Here is an 18,128-nt window from a genome sequence, read left to right on the forward strand (position 1 = left end):
CAATTATATATAAAATTTTTTTTAAAAAAAATGGAAGTATCCATTCCAATGTTAAAAAATAAAAAATAAAAATTATAAGTAAAAGAAAAGACACAAAATAAATATTTTTTTACTATATTTTAGTTTTGACAATATTTATATGATTAAAAATATCCATCTGCAGTAAAAATGGAAAAATTAAGCACAAGTACAATAACTTGTAAAACAAGTTGGTAGAACGTTGATTTTCTAGTGTTTACTAATCATTGGCACAAAGTATTTGACAATCGTTAAAAGTCTAAATGTTCAACTGCATTATGCTCATAATGTTGAGGTTCTTCTTTTTTATGACCGGTAGAGTTTTCTAGATAAAAATTGTTTATCAACAATAAATATCATCGATATCTAGTGTAAAGTGGTCCGGTACAAATTTTGCGGACCAAATTCGTACCGAACCACTTTTTTATAGGCCTTATAGAATTATCTTTGTTCGTGTACTATTTTAAATATAACCTTTCAAAAGTGAGAAGAGAACGTGGTATGTTCCTCTTTAGATTAACATGTGTTCAAAATGAATATAATTCTCACATGTACTTTTGGACACATATTAGTTTAATAAGCTATGCCGGAGGAAAACTTTGTTCTATTAATATATAATATATAAAACTATATGTTATCAAATTATGGGGATCATTAAAGCCTATATATTGGGTGAGGCCCTGACGTTTAATGTGCTATATTATTGACAAGTGTTCGATCCATATTCCATCAGGGTCCACAGCTTGTTGTGATTTAAAGCATCCATATGAGATATTAAAAGTGTAAGTAGATATAGAGTGATCAAAGTGTTTGGCTACTCGGAAAAAGGTCACCAAATTGTTTCCACAAATGACTCCCCCTCCCAACTTTGGCCCCCGTGATTTTGATCATTTTAAATCTGATAAAACTCTACTTTGTTTGTTTCTCTCTTTGTGGTAGTTTGAGTATGCAATTTGGCATTAACAAAAATGGTGAGATTGATGGCAATAATAACAATGATGACACATATGGGACACCTAGGAGAGACATCATGAGAAAAGTTCCTCTTTATTGGATTACTCCCATAACAATTTAGGTTTCCCAAATCTCTTGTTTGTATGTTTGTTTTTCATTTTCATGACACCCTTTACGAGATATACCCAAAATGTTAGCTTTAGATTTAAATAACAATGATAACTTGTGGTAATCACATGTTTGGATTGAAATTTAATAATGTTACACAATTAGAATAGTTCTTCCCTTCTCATACACTCCCTCCAAAACCCCAAAAGTTTGAATTTGTTTACTCCATTTGAAACTCAAGGAACATGTGAATTACACCAAGAAAAAGAGTTGTCTCAGTCCATGAAATGCTATACCCTAGTTCAGGGTTGGCAATCCAGATTGTTATGTCCGATTCAGGTTGATTTGCTTGACTAATTAACCCTTTAAGGGTTAATTCTGGCAATTCACATTATATTCGGTACCCAATGATTGGCAATCCGAATTGTTATGTCCGGTTTGGGTTGATTTGCCTGACTCATTAACCCTTTAAGGGTCAATTCTAGCAATTCACATTGTATTCAGCACCCACTAAGAATTGAAGGCAAAAAAGATCAATCGACTCTTTCAAATTACCGAACATTTTCAGTTTTCCCTCTATGTGAACATTTTTAGTTAACTTGGACCGAAAATGCATCACATGACCCAAATGTGACTGAAATTGTCCATTATACCCCCAATAGTCATATATTGTTTATTACAATAATTTTTGAGATAATACTTATAAAATTATCGATCTCCTATTTGATCAAATTTGTAAAAATTCAAATATAATAATTTGGAAAATTTTTTTTAAAAAAAATTAGGGATAGTATCAATAAAATTGACTCAAAATCACGTGAGTGTGGAACAAGACCGCCTGGTCAAAATCAAACTGTGAATGAGGACAGGTTCCGACCAATTTATCTCAGCTTTGCAAGCACTGGGCCATTATATTATAAATCAGACCTGGTCAAAGTTAAGCCCATTTTGGATTTGGGTCTTAATTTTAACTCGGCCATTATCCAACAACAGCCCGAATCTTTGCCCTTGCAGGGCCATTTTAGCCCATTAATTAATCTTGTATAAAATTAATTACCAAAATCATTAGGTAAATATATGGATAGTTAAATAATAAATAAAGTGATAAATCTACTCTTCACATCTATTTCACATTGGTTGACGTAGCAAATTTTAAGTGATTTATAAGTTCTAATCTATCTGTCACTTAAAAAGAAAAGAAAAAAAAATCATTTAAAACACGTCAAGTTAACTAGTGCGTGAGTTGTGTTTGGTTCATTTATTAACTAAAACCAAGCTTAAACATAAATTTAGGCCCACTTATCAAATGAGCTGGACTCTTATAAACTCAACTCAACTCGTATAGACTCCTATAACTCTATTTTTTATTATTTTTTATGAAATTATTTTAATTTTGTAATGAGAACATGTTAAATGCTTTAAAAGATAAAAAGAAATCATCTTCCTAAAATGATTATATATAACTTGAATTATAGTTATTGTGAGTCTTGATAGAGATATATGTATTTTTGTGTGTACTTGAGTTTGCTTGTATGTATGTATGGATGTGTGTGTGCATGTGCATAGTGAATTGATATATACATACATATAAACTCGAGAGTGAATTTTTTAAGATTAAAGTTAATTTAATTTACTCAAATTATAAAGTCTTTATAATAATTAGTTAACTAATTACTAGTATGGATTTACAAAAAAAATAAAAATAAAAAAGAGTATCATGATGATATTTACTTTATATAAGAAATGAATAAGTTAATCAAGATTATCATATTATCTAGTTCAGTGATAAGCTTAAGCTCAGCTCACGTTCGAATTAAAATTAAATGAATCAAACTTGAACATTTAAAACTCGGTTCGACTCGACTTAATTAAAACCCTATTGGTAGGATAATTAAACAAATTGAAAGATTGGGAAGACATTGCAAAAATATTAACGATATTTAGTAATTTGCTACGAGTATCATACAACTAGGATGATATGAAAATAAAAATCAACTATTTATTTATTTATTTATTTTTAACAAGTTGTGATCCATTGACTGATTTTAACTGCTACATTGTTAAGTTGTATGGCATTTGTATCATAGTCTAATACTCTTGCAAATAAATTGGCAGATAAATGGGGTAATTAAGTATAATTTAATCTTTAAATTCAAAAAGTTGATGAACTCTATCACATCATACCTATAAAATAAAAGTATAATACGTAGTATTAATCATTCTAATAAATCTCAAGTACAGTTTATATGGGTGTACATTTACTTTTACTTACCAGAAACGGATTAAAGATTCAAATTGAAGACTAAATGTAAACTCCAGTTGGTTATTAAATTACCCTACAATTTTTATTTTATTTTATTTTATTTTTTCTCAAGTTGTTCACCCTGATTTTTGAGCTAAAGACAATGGGGGAACAATGAAGCAGAAAAACCCAGAAATTGGCCGCTTGATTTTGGCTTTTAACTTTTGTTACAAACAATGAAGTGACAATCTTAAAGTGTGGAGCCATTTTTGGAGTTACAATATATATTATTGCAAATATGGCGGCGCACATATTAGTTAAGCGGGAAATTTATCAATTATTAGAGCAAATTTAAATCAAAAAATATCTCGCTTTTATTCATGATATTATATGCGTCGAGAAAGTTCTACTATTATGATACTAATGAAAGGTTGAAATTTTCACTAAAAAATAAAAATAAAAAATCGAGCCACTCCTCAGTTTGCGGTGACCACCGGAGCCACCCTTCTATTGGGTTGGCTCCTCATTGGTCTCTTCTGTGTTTTTTCTTTTCAAATTCTAGATTTTATTTCCTTTTATATTTTTTATTATAATGAACACATATCGTATTATTATTCGAGTGGATAAGGCACTATGTCGATCGTCGTCAAAATTTCAAATGAAAGTTTGTGAGGGTACTTGTTTGTCATTTATACTTTCTTTTTAACAAAAAAAATAAAAAATAAAAAATAAATCTTAAAGGAGTTAAATACAAATTGGTGTTTTTTTTTTTTCCAAAGTTTTTCTCCCTCAAGTTGGAGGTAAAGAGTCTAAAGACAATGGGGGAAACAACAAAAGCAGAGAAACCCAGAAGTTGGCAGCCTGATTGTTGCATTTGTACTTGTGTCTTGAACAGTGAAGTGACAATCTCTAATGTAGAACCATTTTTGGAATTGGAAGTATTTCCATCACAACTTTGATAATAATTAATAAATATGATGAATAGTTGGAATTTGGTGATAGATTCATCATAATTGGTTACCTATATTATTAATTTTTTTTTTCTCATTTCTATTTCTATTTCTATATTATTAGGTTTCTAATATGTTAAATGATCTTTCTCACTTCATGAATCAATTAATCAATCTTTCTCCTCCTATGCAAAATTTCCTTAATCTCAAGAATTTAATTTTAACTTGAATTTTTGTTAAGAAAAATAAAAAATCCAAATTGGAGTTGTATGATTATGTAACCATTACCATATTGAAATGTCATAGAATGTATTAATAGTTTATATTTAAAGAGAAAATAAACCATATGAACATGTTGAAACTCACAGCTTTTCCGGTAAAAAATAAAAAAATAAAAATTCTTTTGTTTAATAATACTTTTTCTTTCTTATTTTTCTTTTCTCTTTTCAAGCAAAATTAACAAAAATTCAAAACATTAGAAAAATAATAATTTAAAACTAACTTTATTTTTATGTCACATTAAAACATATTTAATAAATAAATAAATAAAATACCATTAAAAACATTGAGAGACTTATGACACCAGAAAGAGACATAAATCATAAAGAAAAGTTAGATGAGACAGCAATATGTCAGTAATTTTCACCCAACATTGTTGGGCTTGTCATGTGTAGTCCATCAAAAAAAACATTAGTCACATCTAACCTTATTAGCTTCACCAGAATAAAAGCTGATAATAATTTAATATTACCTGCATTTCTTAGGATATCAAACGACAAACGCTATAAAAGAATGTCCACATACAATATATATATATATAAACAACATGAAAATTAGTTGCAAGAACCTGGAAATCTCTGGTGAATGGCTGAATGATTAAGAAGAAGATTATATTTATCTAGTTAATTATATTTAAAAGGGTATTTTTATCTTTTTATTTTTTGATAGAACAAAAATATTCGTTCAATATAACTAACGAGATATTTTCAAATGATCTTAATTCGAATGGTTTCGGGTCAGCCCGCTACTAAATACAGACATTTATATTGGTCAGGGCATGGATTGGTCTATAGTTAACTAAAATTGTTATATGCTTCATTGTGACCCAAATTTTTATTTTTTTATTTTTTTATTTGTCCCTCACAAATGATTGCGACCCGTGAGTCATCCTATAAGGAACCTAGTGAGTTGTCTTGTAACTCCTCTTTAATACGATCCACTTATTCTAAATTTTCTATTCTCACAATCAATGTTTTTTTGCGCTTAAAGCGATAATCGAGTAAAGCGGAGTCCAATATTGAATGTTTAAATTTGTTCGTTTAATTTTTTTTTTTTTTTTTAATACAAGCCGAGTTCGAACTTATTATTGAGTTAGATAACTCGTTTAAACTTTATTCATTTATTTTTCGAACGAGCTTTAACTTATTGGTGAGTTACTCAATTAACTTCTTCATTCTATTACTATGTACAAATTAAATGTCGTCTATTTTTTTATTTTTTGTAAATTCATACTAATTATTAATTATTTAATTATTTTTAAGATTTATGATTTTTTTATTTTGATTATTTTTAAATAATGATTCATCCTACGTACAGCATGAACATTTTCCTTCTCCCTCGATAGTTATGTAAGGAAATGAATAAGTTGATGCATAAATTCTAGTGGGGTCACAAGGAGAATGAAAATAAAATTCATTGGATGAGTTGGGAGCGACTAGGAAGGGCCAAGTCACAAGGAGGAATGGGCGTTCGTGACCTGATTTGTTTCAATAAAGCCCTACTTGCCAAATATTATAAAAGCCAACTATTTCTCAAGTGACACCATCCACTTATCACCCCACATAGCAACTGACCTTCCATTGCCAATACGCTACATACTCCTTACCTTGAGGAGTGCCCTCTTCGAAAATATGCTCCTCCAAGCATATGAAGGTCTACTCCCCAATGAAGCAGACAAAAGATCTCCTCTCGAGAAATATTTGGCTTTTATAATATGTGCCGCCAAATATATAATTTTTTGTGGACAAAATTATAATTTTTTTTTTCTCTGTAAAAAATATATATTCTTCCCCATGTTACACTGTTCTTCATTATTCAAATCCAAGTAAAAATAGAAAAATTATTTTAGCCCTCCTAAATCCAACTATATATATATATATATATATATATATATATTGAATGGTTATAATCTATAAATAATTTCGTCAACATATATGAAAATGAAAATGAAAATGGTTGAGGTCCATCAATGTTGATGAGCCCCATCCACATATTTAAAGATTTATATATATATATATATTTGGTGGATATGGTCATAAATTAGATCAAGTTGCAAAAAGTAAAATATTCCGAGTTCGGACCACAAAATAGAATAAAGATATTATTAGAATCAAACATATTAAAGAAGCATGAGAAAGGATAGAGAATGTCCATCTCAGGTGGGCCTTACGGTGGTGTGCGGTCCACGTGATCAGGGCCCATTAACCCATTTGCAGTATTTCACTTCACTGTAGAACTGACCTTTCCGTATCATAGACAGAAACAGACCTTTGACACCTTTAGGTTGGGGGGACAACTGTCCATCTCACCTACGGCCCTACGTCCTTTCTTGCTTCACCTCCGATGGGTAATTTTTTTATTATTATTATTTATTTATTATTATTATATAATTTAATTTAATTATTTATAATTACTCTATTTTTTTTAATTTTATTATTTACATTGTGATTAAGAACACAACTATAGTTTTACATGAAAAAACAATTGGAGTATGTCTTAAATGGTAAAAACTATAAATAATTAAGGGAGGTTTTAACATCAAGTATTTGGGATGGGGTTATTAATTCCACCAATGGATGCATGGAAGTTGGGATCATAGTGAGAGACTACAAGGGCCAGGTTAGTGCTGCTTGAAGCCAGATTATTAGTGTTTTTTCAAGAACCTGTGATGGTAGAAGCGATGGCTGCTTTATGTGCTATGAAGTTTAGTCGTGATCTGAGTAAGCAGAGCATTATTTTGGAGGGCGACTCTTTGCAGGTCGTCACTGCTCTTAAAGAAGAGGGACCAAGTTGGAGCAAATACGTACGGAAAAATTGTTGAGGATATTAGAGAAGTGTTAAAGGCCCTAATTCATAGTTGCAAGATTTGTCACATCAAAGGAGAGCTAACTTTGCTACACATGGGCCAATGAAGGTTGGGGTAAAACAAATCATGTCTGAATAGAAGAAATTCTTTATTGTATTCATAATGTTGTTTTTCTATAGCAATCTGCTCTTGTTGTTTAGAGCTCTTATGCCTTGTTTTTTATTTTTTTATTTTTTTATTTTATTTTATGAATGAAGAATGAAATTATTATTATTATTATTCAAAAAAAAAAAATACAGAAAAATTCAAAGAATAGAAAAGAGAAACTCATTGTAGAGTCCAATAGGCATGTTTGTCAAGCAATTGTAATTAAGAGGCCCATAATAGGTAAAATTTACAAGGGAAAGCTTTTAGATGTTCATGCACAATTCCTTAAAAAAAAAATCAATATAAAAACATTATAAATTTTTTCATTTTTTATATCACATCATTCGTAACTGTAAAGGCTGTGTAATATTTTGTACAACTTCTTTTTGTCGGTCAAAATCACAATGACATGAGTATAAAGCTCTACAACCAACCATATGATATGATAAGACTAAATTGCTTTTCAAGCAAAAAAGTTATTTGTTTAATTAAATAACCAAAGAAAGTAGATGAACATTCTTTCTGTCTATCAAGTTATGAATATACCAGTTGAACCATGAAAATCATCTTTCTCGCATCTTTGTCTAAATGTGCATGCTCTACAACAAATTCCAGACAAAAGACATAATTATTATAATGAAGATGGTTTTGCCTCAAAAATAAAGAAAAAGATGAATTTTTTATTTTTTATTTTTTATTTAAAAAAAAAAGAGAGAAAAAAAGATAGAGGGAATGGTGGAATTAAATTTTAGTGTCAGTGACAAAAATATTATTTTGTCTTGAGTATAGTAAGAACTAAAGCTGCATTGATGGTGATAACAACTATAGTAGAGTACAAGTAGGTGGATAGGGCACCCCTATCCTGAATAATCAATGAACAATCTTGAAATATTGCAATCTATCAATTCAAAACCATGAGTGAAATGGAAGAAAATATTGAAGTTTGAGATAGGGAGAAAAATGAAGATAAGATTGTGAAAGAAATAAAGGTGGTTCGGTTTTAGAGGTCTACATTTACCATAAAAAATTAGTTATGCACATGATGGGATGATTAACTTATAGAAATTGAATTCAAAAGTTTGAAGTTTTCTTCTATTTGCACTATAATTTTGGCGTGCAAAATATATGGCTAATAAAGCCAAAACTTGATTATGAACCGAGAAAAATGTTTGGGATACTACAACTTGTATTGCAATCCCCCTGTAATTGGCGGAATGAAACAAATTCTCTCCCAGAGATTAATATATGATCATGATAATATGGTCAATATTAATGTAATGAGATATTTTGCTATTCTTGGGAGCAAAAAAATGCATAAAGAAGCAATAATGCTTCCTATTAAAAAGTAGAAAAAGAAAGAGGCCGATAACAATAGTTGATTGACAAAGTGATGATAGAAAGCACCATAAGAGGAAAATGAAGCTAGTAAAGATATTAATTCAAGTAAGATTCATAGACATGCTTCAATCATGTTGAAATTTGAAACATAAAGCAAAATGAAAGAAAATGGAGATAAAAAACACAAAGATTATGGTGGTTCAGCATTAAAGGTTTACACCCACTATACATGAGAACTAAATAGTTACATTTTTATTATGAACTTAGATAATAACTCAATACAATGAACCCATATTTATAATTGAATTTACACTATCTGAAAATAGAAAGTTGGCTATCAATTTATGATATTATGATATCATATCAATATAATTGATTGCTATAATCCCATAATTAGTTACTCCTAACCGTTACTTCTTTGACTTTATCTATATACTAAAGCACTGTTATATATCACAATTTTATCCTACAATACTAATGTGACTGGCCTGATTAACCCTTAATTTTTATTTTTAGTTTTAACAAAGATTGGTTTGGAATAATGTCAGTTTGCCATTTCAACATTATGCAATAATTCTCGGATAAAAAATGAGGTTTCTAGCATTCCTCAATATAGTAAGTCCAAGAGTGGAACTAGAATAGACTTTTATAGAATAAACCCTTTAAAATTATGTTTCACCCCCCTAAAAGCTTTTTGTTTTAATTATGATATTCTAGTTCCACCCTTGTAGTAAGTAATCATATTTCAATAAAGGAGATTTGGGTATTTAAGTTATTAATTCGCCAAACCTGTTAAATCAATTATAATTATCCTCACTTGAACAAAAGATAAAGATTAAAGATTAAAAACAATGCTATTCTTCATATTCATTCTACACTAGTTGATATGTGGTGTTTTAAGTTTTTTTTTTTTTTTTTTTTTTTTTTTTTTTTTTTTTTTTTTTAATTTTAATTTTAATTTTAATTTTTATTAAGTAATTGAAATGAAAAGCCACTTAAAAATACGACACATCAACTGATATAAAATGAATGTGAGAAGCAATTTATTTATTTATTTTTTAATAGATGAGTTTGGTAACCAAAACAACAAATAGAAACATAAGCAAATACAACTGAAAGAAAAGATACACATCTTGTCAAAACAAGGCCACAAAAAGACTATCAACGGGATCTTTACCACTGTCTAGTGTGGAATAGGATCCTCTCTATTTTAAATAAAATTGATAGTATCAAGTTAGTATATTTTATAGGGGTAAAATTGTCTAAAAAATTAAAATAACAATTTTACGCCTCTAAAATACACTAACTGAATATTATCTATTTTCAAATGAAATTGTGATATCCTTTTTCCATCTAGTGTGAGGAGTAACATTACCCAAGATTTAAATATCTGTATTTCTTTCTTATAAAATTACCACGAAAATTTCATGATCTGCAAATATTTATGAGTTCAAATATGGTAGGTGGTGATTGCTTCATTAAATAGTTCCAAAGAAAAGAAAAAGATAAAAAAAGACAAAATGATTGCGTCATTAAAGCTATTTGTAGGGTACTTCCTGCTGCTAAGAAACTATGGCAAATATCCTTTGCCTCTCAATCTATAGCAATCAAATTTCACAATTTACCATCAAAGAAAAAGAAAATGCACAGGGGCGCAAACATGATTTGTTATTATGGGAGACGAACTTACGTGGACGTGAGCGGTGGTAATAATGAGGGATTGAACTTATGAGATCTTTGAACCATTGAGAAGAGTGTTTTCACTGCATGATCCCCATGTTCATTCGTTTATATGCCAGGGCACCAACAAAAGTAATTTAGCATCAAGGAAAATATATCTATGCCTATGCTCAACAATTCATGTGTTTATATTCTTTAGAAGAAAAAAAAAAGAGATAAGGAATTAAGTTGGATGATTTTCAAAGGACAAAAGATATCTACATTCAAATGTAAATGTTTAAATTTAAGTTTGTAGTGTTATTTCTTGTAAATGGACTGTAACCACATTTTTTTATATGTACCTACGTTGAAGGTAAGGAAGTCAAATTACAACATCATTATATTGTGTTATTTCTTACACTATAACTTAAGAAATTAAATGAATTCTTTAGAATGGGGTTAAAAAGAGAAAGAGAGAAAGAGGAGAATGATTGTCATTCACTGCTGTCTTGAATGCTGCAAAGGATGGAAACAAATAGAGTCTAAAGAGAATCAGTTGATTGAAAATATATACAAAAAAGTTTTGGGGAGACGAATGTTAAATTTTAGGGAAATGCTTGTTATGAAAAACCTCTAATATTGGTTTTTTTTTTTTTTTTTTCTAAGCCACTAATAAGAGGGGTTGAAAAAACTTTTGGGGGACATTCTTCTCCCAACACAGAACGTGGGTCTGCCCCTGAAAACGCACGCTTTTTTCTTGAATAATATTGAACATTTTGACATAATTTATTCACCAGTCACAAATTTTTCGAGCCATAGAAAGAAAATAGCAATAAAGAAGGAAACATCGATCCACACACGTAGTTGAACGAGGCACACAGAACTACAGAAGCCCATACCAATGATACCATAACATGGCCACATGGGGATGCATGGACTTCATCGGAACTAGTTCCACAAACAGCAACAAGCGGCAAAAAAACATCGGTTGATTGGATATTAATTATCAGGCAAAAAGCTGGTGCATCTGACGGCCAGATGTCGTCCAACTCAATGGGTCCACCAGACAGTGACCCTTGCTGGTAGCCCAAGGCAGACCTTAGGTGAAGTGGGTCCTACTTAGCCAAAAAAAAGAAGGAGGAGCACTTCGATTTGGCAAACAGAAAGACAACTGCAGTGGAGCCCAGGGTCCGAAAAGGACCCAACATCGAGCTAAATTCTATGGAGCAATTGCGTTTGGGTCAACACATCAAGTGGTTAAAAACTTTCAATCAAAATGGGACCACTGAGAAGGGGCAGAGTAAGGGGCCCGTGGGCTTGATGATGTTTTCAAGGGGGCCCAATAATTAATTATTAGCATCTTCTGATTGTACAAAGAAAGGCAAGCTGTTGTCATGCTGCCTACAGTATGTCGGTCTGCCAAGCTGTCGAGTAGAGGATACTTTGGGCGAGATAAAGTGGGTCCACATTTGATGCCCCAAGTGATTTTCAGGTTGAATAATTTAAAAAGATAATGTTTTTATCCTCCCATTATTCTACAATGCAGAGTTACCGTTTTAACAAATTTTTAAATTATTCTTATTAAAATAAATACTTAAAAATTAGTTAGAACTATCATATTAGATAAAAATATAATTCATAGCATTACTCAAGTAAAAACCCTAAAAAAGTAGAATCGGTAACTTATCAACCAAGAAGAATAAGGATCCATCGTTGCCATAAATTGTTAGCAATTTGAACAGATAGTAATGCAAGAGAACTCATGTAGGGCTCACAGTCCAAATAGGTGGCTAGACGGTTCAAAATTTATTTGAACATTATATGCTCAAATTGCTAGCAATTCAGATAAATAATTGTTGTGGATCTCTATCCGTATTTAGGAACACATGCAAACGTTAGCAAGCCCATCACAACTCCATTTGTGCTACCAAAATCCAGACGCCCCAGCCCAACCTGAGCATATTTATCTCAGGCTAAAGCAGGCTTGGCAAGTGGCAACAGCCTGGGAGTAGTGAGGGAGCCCAGGAAACTAATCTTGGGCCAAACCAGCTTTGCTTTGCAGAACCACAGGCTTGGCCAGCTCTCAGGTATTATCCCATCTGTTTATAGCGCCAGCATATCTCTTATATATGTGATGGTCCGGCTATGTTAAACCAAATGTACAATAAACAGAGGGCTTACTTGAGATGAGTTACCAAGTGTGACGCTTCAACATTTCGTATGATTAACCACTAGGAATTGACCTGCATCGAATTTATTCACCAATAAGGTGGCTGTTTGTATGGTGTGTACTAGCAGAGGGAGAAGAGAGAAGAGCCGAATTGGGGCTCAGATTTTCAATTACCTCTTCAGATGTGCTATCCACCATAGCATGTAACACATCCTTTTTAGAAATATTCCATCAAGTATGAGGAACAACTTAATAGAACAAACATTAATCAACTATATGCGTTAAGCTAAATGCACTAAGATGATGCATGACACGTGGCCATTCCTTTGGGCCACTTCCAATACAAGTACAACATCTCCTTACATCTAGAAGTCAGGGTACAAGGATTCCCACAAATCTGAGTCAATGGAAGAACTTAGGATATAAAAAATTAGGGTGCGGATAAACAACATCAGAAGAGATTTAATGATATTCATTCTAACTAATGAGTCCTAACATATCTAAACCGGTGATGTAGAATTCATTTCTTCATATTGAACAAATGTCAGATACAAACTTACAATGAGTGGCTACCATACTGCTCAAACAGCTGATAATTAAAACAAATGCTCGGCATCATCCATATCAGCTAAATATTCAAAAGCAGATAATGCAAGCCTGCAAAATTTAAATTAATCATCAGCATGCATGTACTGGCGCGTGTAAGAGAGAGAGAAGGATGGAAAATTCAGTAAAAATGCTTTATGTAAAATTTGAGAACAATCACGGAGTATCTTAGAGAGAGAGAGGATCATGGGATGTTTGAGACCCCAAATGTGCAAAGACACCAGATCCACAATTTATTTAGTAAATGAGAAATTGCCAGCAATATGGAAATATAAAACAATCTACTATTCAAACTTCAAATGTCCCTAAAGTAGACATTCTGTGCCTCTCCACCATCAACCTTGTAACATGGAAAGTCTCTTTATAAAGAAAGGCAAACAAACTAAATACATTAAGTATTACAGACAAGCTTCAAAACAAGAATTTCAGTTGTCTACTTTCCCAAGATATTACTTTCCTAAACACTTGCCAGATACCTTGTTCTTCAAATTTTTTAGGATAAGTTGAAACCTCGAGCAATCTACTAATAATAGGGCTTACTTTCTTTTCTTTTTTTTGTCTTCTTCTTTTCTTTTGTTTTAAAGGTGGAATAGGCCTGGACCTTCAGCAGGCATATTACAATTGTCTCTCATGACATAAAGAAAAATGTTCTCTATCATTTTGTTTGCCTTTGCATGTAAGCATTATTCTCTTTTTTGGTCTAGCCTCTAAAGTGAAGCAATAAAGAAAGCAAACAAAAAGAAACAGGTAAAAACATCAACTGCATATAACATTAATAAAGTTTTCTTTTTTGGTAAAAAAATTGAATAGTTTAAGTTCCTGAAATATATGGTTTAGACCCTAAGAGATCAAAGCTGATCTTAGACTAAAGATGATTGAATCCCTTTTCCCTTCTTTCTTTTTCTTTTTCTTTTTCTTTTTCTTTTTTTTTTTTTGTTTTTTTTTTGTTTAGAGAGAATGTACATAAAAGAAGCAAAGTAACCTCGCTCTTTAGATCTCCTAATATGACATAACTATATTAATTATTATCCATGATTGCAGGATTATTTTACTGTCAGACAAAAAAAAAAAAAAAAATCAATTGCCAGGTTAACTTTATCTACATGAGCAATTAGGCAGCAACAGTTTTAAACCCAAACAGCCAGGGACAACCTCAACTAGGAAAAATGACACATATAAAGGAACAATTAATGTACACTCCAGTTCAAAAGATAATGTACTAAGCATAAAACAACCTGCCAGTGACTATGGCGAACACCACTAAGTAGAAACCAAGCTTGATCAACCGAAACTTCTTCTCAGCACTAAGAAATCTGAATGCTTCGGTGACATCAAAAAGATGCTGCCGTTTCAAAAACCTGAATCATTGCACTAGACTGATCATTACAAGAAATAATGTTCCAGTTCAACCACAAAAATACATAAAGGGGCAAGCCGTGAAACGTATCCCTTTTTTTAGAGGTTCCAGAAAACCACTGAGCATCATCACTTTTTTGTTTTTCTTTGTTCTTTTTTATTGGTAAGCTAACATGCACCTACTGGTTCACAAATCCATGACCACTTCCTCCAAGAACAGGAGGAGCAAGTGCCATTTGGGTTAAAGCTCAATGGGCCCCACTTTCTAGTTTTCTCTAAACAAATTATTTTCTTGGGAAAACCAGAACATTGGAGGAGATTAAGTCCTTATTCTTCAAAACTTTGTATCTTTAGACATTTACTTATATTTCTTTTTTGACAATTAGTTAAAGTGATTTCTTTATTCTTTTTGCTCCTTCTAGCTAGTGATTTCTTTATTCTTTTTTCTCCATCTAGCTAGTTTCTTCCTTTTGTATACTTCTTGTGTACCTAGGGGTGCCTTACGCTTTTAATGATATGTGTCCACTACTATTAAAAAAAAAAAAAAAAAAAAAAAGAGTAATGCAACAAACCAAGATTTCATTCATTGAAATTTTTTCATACACGTGCACCATTTTTTTTATGGCATCATTTTGGCACCAGTGAAAAGAACCAGTCTCGTCTAGTGTGCTAAGCTGCCTGATCCTAGCCTACTCACCTTGCTCCAAGATTGAAGTTGGAACTAGGAATCCTAAAATCTTAATGAAAGAAGGCTTGGCATGTATGTGTTTGAAAGGTAGAAAACAGCCTCTGTGGCAGGATTTACCAGGTAAAATTCGACAACATAGCTAACAGTTTAAATAAAACTCAACATGTATGCAATCAGTTGTTCAATAATCACAAAAGAACCACAATATAATCAGGCTAATTTAGCTATAATACGGACATATCATGGAACTCTATACAATTCTGACACTTCCCCAATTAATGAACAAAGGACTATGTCTTTTCCTTATTTATTTATTATCTAGTTTTTTTCAAACAAGAGTCACTGCTTCAATAAAAAAATTCCTGATCTTGGTGTTGGGAGAGAGAGAGAGAGAGAGAGAGAGAGAGAGAGAGTAAAATGAACAAAAAAAGGGAAGACAATGCTACAATGTATCTTTAAAACTAAAGAATCACTGTAGCATTACCTCAGTTTAAAGATTCTAGAGAAATTCTGTTGGAGAGAGATTTTGGGGTCTTATTAGCAAAAATGTAAAAATAATAAAAATTGATATTTTAAACAATCTATTGGAGATGCTCTTAGTAGAGAAGTAAGAAGTGAAAAAATAACACCAACTGCATCAAAAGCATTATACAGTAAAAATAGTGCTTTACATATTGTTCACGAATTATACTTACAGCATCACATGGTAGCAAGTAAGAGGAACTGTGATCAGAAACATGAACCAATGCCACGTCACAAGGAAAATGGCGCAGAGTACTCCTTGCACAATGAACTCAGGGACAACAATGTGATTTATGCGGGATGCTGTGTCGTAAATGTTTATGTAGTCAGACTCCAAGTCCGTCAAGATCACAATCTACATAAATTCTTCACAGTTACTAGGCATTTCCAATTCTAGATAAAAACCATCAAGATGTTTATAAGCAGTCGGTAGCAGCATATGCGGACTCACACAGCCATATTTTAGTGCCAAAAATACAATAAGAGAATATGCATTAAGGCCGTGTTGAATATTTGCAAGTAAGAACTAAAGCAAGTAATCAAGGCAACTAAATTCTAGTTAGGTGAACTAAAAGAAGTCATAGTAAGCGCAAAAATTCTAGATAATGAGTAATAATCATACAGCAAATACAGCCACGAACATTAATTTATAGATGAAGAGTAAATCAAAATGGTGCTATAGCAAATCCATACAAATTCAATAAAAATAGAAGTATAAAACAGGTTCAAGCATGAACAACTCACTCACAGAGTCACAAGCACTACTGAGCACAAACGGTTAAAGAAATCTCCAAAATTGGCATCAATGTTCCATTGTTTGGTTGCTGAGAGGACGTGAGAAAGTAGCCGAGGAAAGACATTTTCAAAGCCCTATAATTTTCCTCCTTCACCCGAATCACTCCCGAAATCTCTAAATCGTGTTGATTAGTAAGACTAGTCCGCCTCCGCGAAAAACTAAAAACAAAACACTGTCCAAAAACTATCTGCTTTCCCAAACTTTCTCGGCAACCAAACGAAAGAAAGAGATCAAGAAGCCCGTACAAATAGGGTTTTAGAGAGATTGAAAGTGAGAAATGGTATACCTGATAAAAGGTGGATGCCATGAGAGCTAAGTCGATGAGAAAACTGATGGTCCACAATATCAGCCCCATCTACAGTTCGCAAATCGCTCACACAACTGAGATCGATCGTGAGGGTAGGATTTCAAAAGCTACGGGTTTTGGCTCTCTTCCGCGGGTTCTGTCTAAAAATTCCCTTTCATCATGTCATTTTCTTTTCTATTTATATATTTTCAATCTCAACGAATGCGTACATCGACTAAAATTTCCAATCTTTAACTTAATTTTTATGTTAAAATAAAGGGTTTTCCATTTTTTTTTTTGAAGTAAATAAAAGAGTTAATTGCACTACAGTTCCATTAATTACAGCTGGCTCTGTGCACATCGTGCACTGTGACGAAGTGTGTTTTCACATCCACGAGGAAGGGTGATTACTGATCATATGGACTAAAAAATATTTAGTTTACGATTAAAATTTCTTTCCAGAATTGTATAGCTATAAATAAAATACATATCTCACTAATAAAAATAATAATAAAATATTATTTTAAATTAATAAAAAAATACTAAAAAATAAAAAGTGGTTGGCCACCATAGGACCACCCCCATTTTGAGTAGGGGTGACTCCAATGGCAGGCCACCCCCATCTTACAAAAGGGGGTGGCCGAATCACCCGAAGAGCCTTGGGGTGGCTGAACGGTGCCCTTTGGTTTACTTTATTCTATGAAATTTCAACTTTATTTTTTTTTTTACCTAAATTCTGATTAGACAGGCAAAGTTTTCTATACAAGCTGATTGAAAGAAGGATTTCACATGTGTTGGCTATGTCTGAAAAAGAATTTCTCATCATGCCTAATTTGAATTTCGAATGGGAGTGCAACAGGCGAGGAAAGCATTGAGAGCATTGAAGGGACTGGTGAGACTTCAAGCCATAGCTCGTGGGCGAGCCGTGAGATGCCAAGCAGTCACATTGAAGTGTTTGCCACCCACTGCAAAAAGACAGGCAGAGGTCCAGGAAAGGAGCAGCCCCACTGCAGATGCAAGCCGCAGAGTTTGGGATACGAAAGAGTCTGTCAGGGCCAAAGAGGAGTTGGATGAAAAGGAAACAAAGGTAGAGAGATGATTCAAATTTCAGTTTAATATTTCCTTTTAAGGTGTTTTCAGAAGGAACTCCTGGAAGATTGAGTTCTAATAAATCAAGAAGAATACCTACCGGCTTTGTTGTAA

At 32.2% G+C, this 18,128-nt stretch overlaps 2 protein-coding genes across 4 annotated transcripts in view; one reads left to right on the top strand and one right to left on the bottom strand.

Moving 5' to 3' along the window:
- Window positions 1-12,183: 12,183 nt before the first annotated feature.
- LOC132162585 (protein cornichon homolog 1) lies at window positions 12,184-17,104 on the bottom strand. 3 transcript variants are annotated; one of them, XR_009438231.1, is made up of 6 exons: window positions 16,926-17,104; window positions 16,017-16,198; window positions 14,513-14,635; window positions 13,232-13,328; window positions 12,683-12,744; window positions 12,186-12,600 (listed from the first exon to the last, which is right to left on the bottom strand). XR_009438231.1 is itself a non-coding variant. In XM_059572842.1 (5 exons), the coding sequence occupies exons 1-4, from the start codon at window positions 16,992-16,994 to the stop codon at window positions 13,268-13,270; spliced, it is 435 nt and encodes a 144-aa protein (XP_059428825.1). In that variant the 5' UTR covers window positions 16,995-17,104; the 3' UTR covers window positions 12,184-12,744; window positions 13,232-13,267. The 3 variants fall into 3 exon arrangements, 2 of the variants coding, with proteins under 2 accessions (XP_059428825.1, XP_059428824.1); XM_059572842.1 differs by having other exon boundaries at window positions 12,184-12,744; XM_059572841.1 differs by lacking the exons at window positions 12,186-12,600; window positions 12,683-12,744 and having other exon boundaries at window positions 12,925-13,328.
- Window positions 17,105-17,769: 665 nt separating this feature from the next.
- Window positions 17,770-18,128, top strand: part of LOC132191786 (uncharacterized) — a 6,740-nt gene continuing 6,381 nt past the window's right edge. The window contains exon 1 of the mRNA XM_059606884.1: window positions 17,770-18,012. Coding sequence (XP_059462867.1) covers window positions 17,770-18,012 — 243 coding nt within the window. The remainder of the gene's footprint in view (window positions 18,013-18,128) is intronic.

The sequence above is a fragment of the Corylus avellana genome, chromosome ca9 (assembly GCF_901000735.1).
Source record: "Corylus avellana chromosome ca9, CavTom2PMs-1.0".
NCBI lineage: Eukaryota > Viridiplantae > Streptophyta > Magnoliopsida > Fagales > Betulaceae > Corylus > Corylus avellana.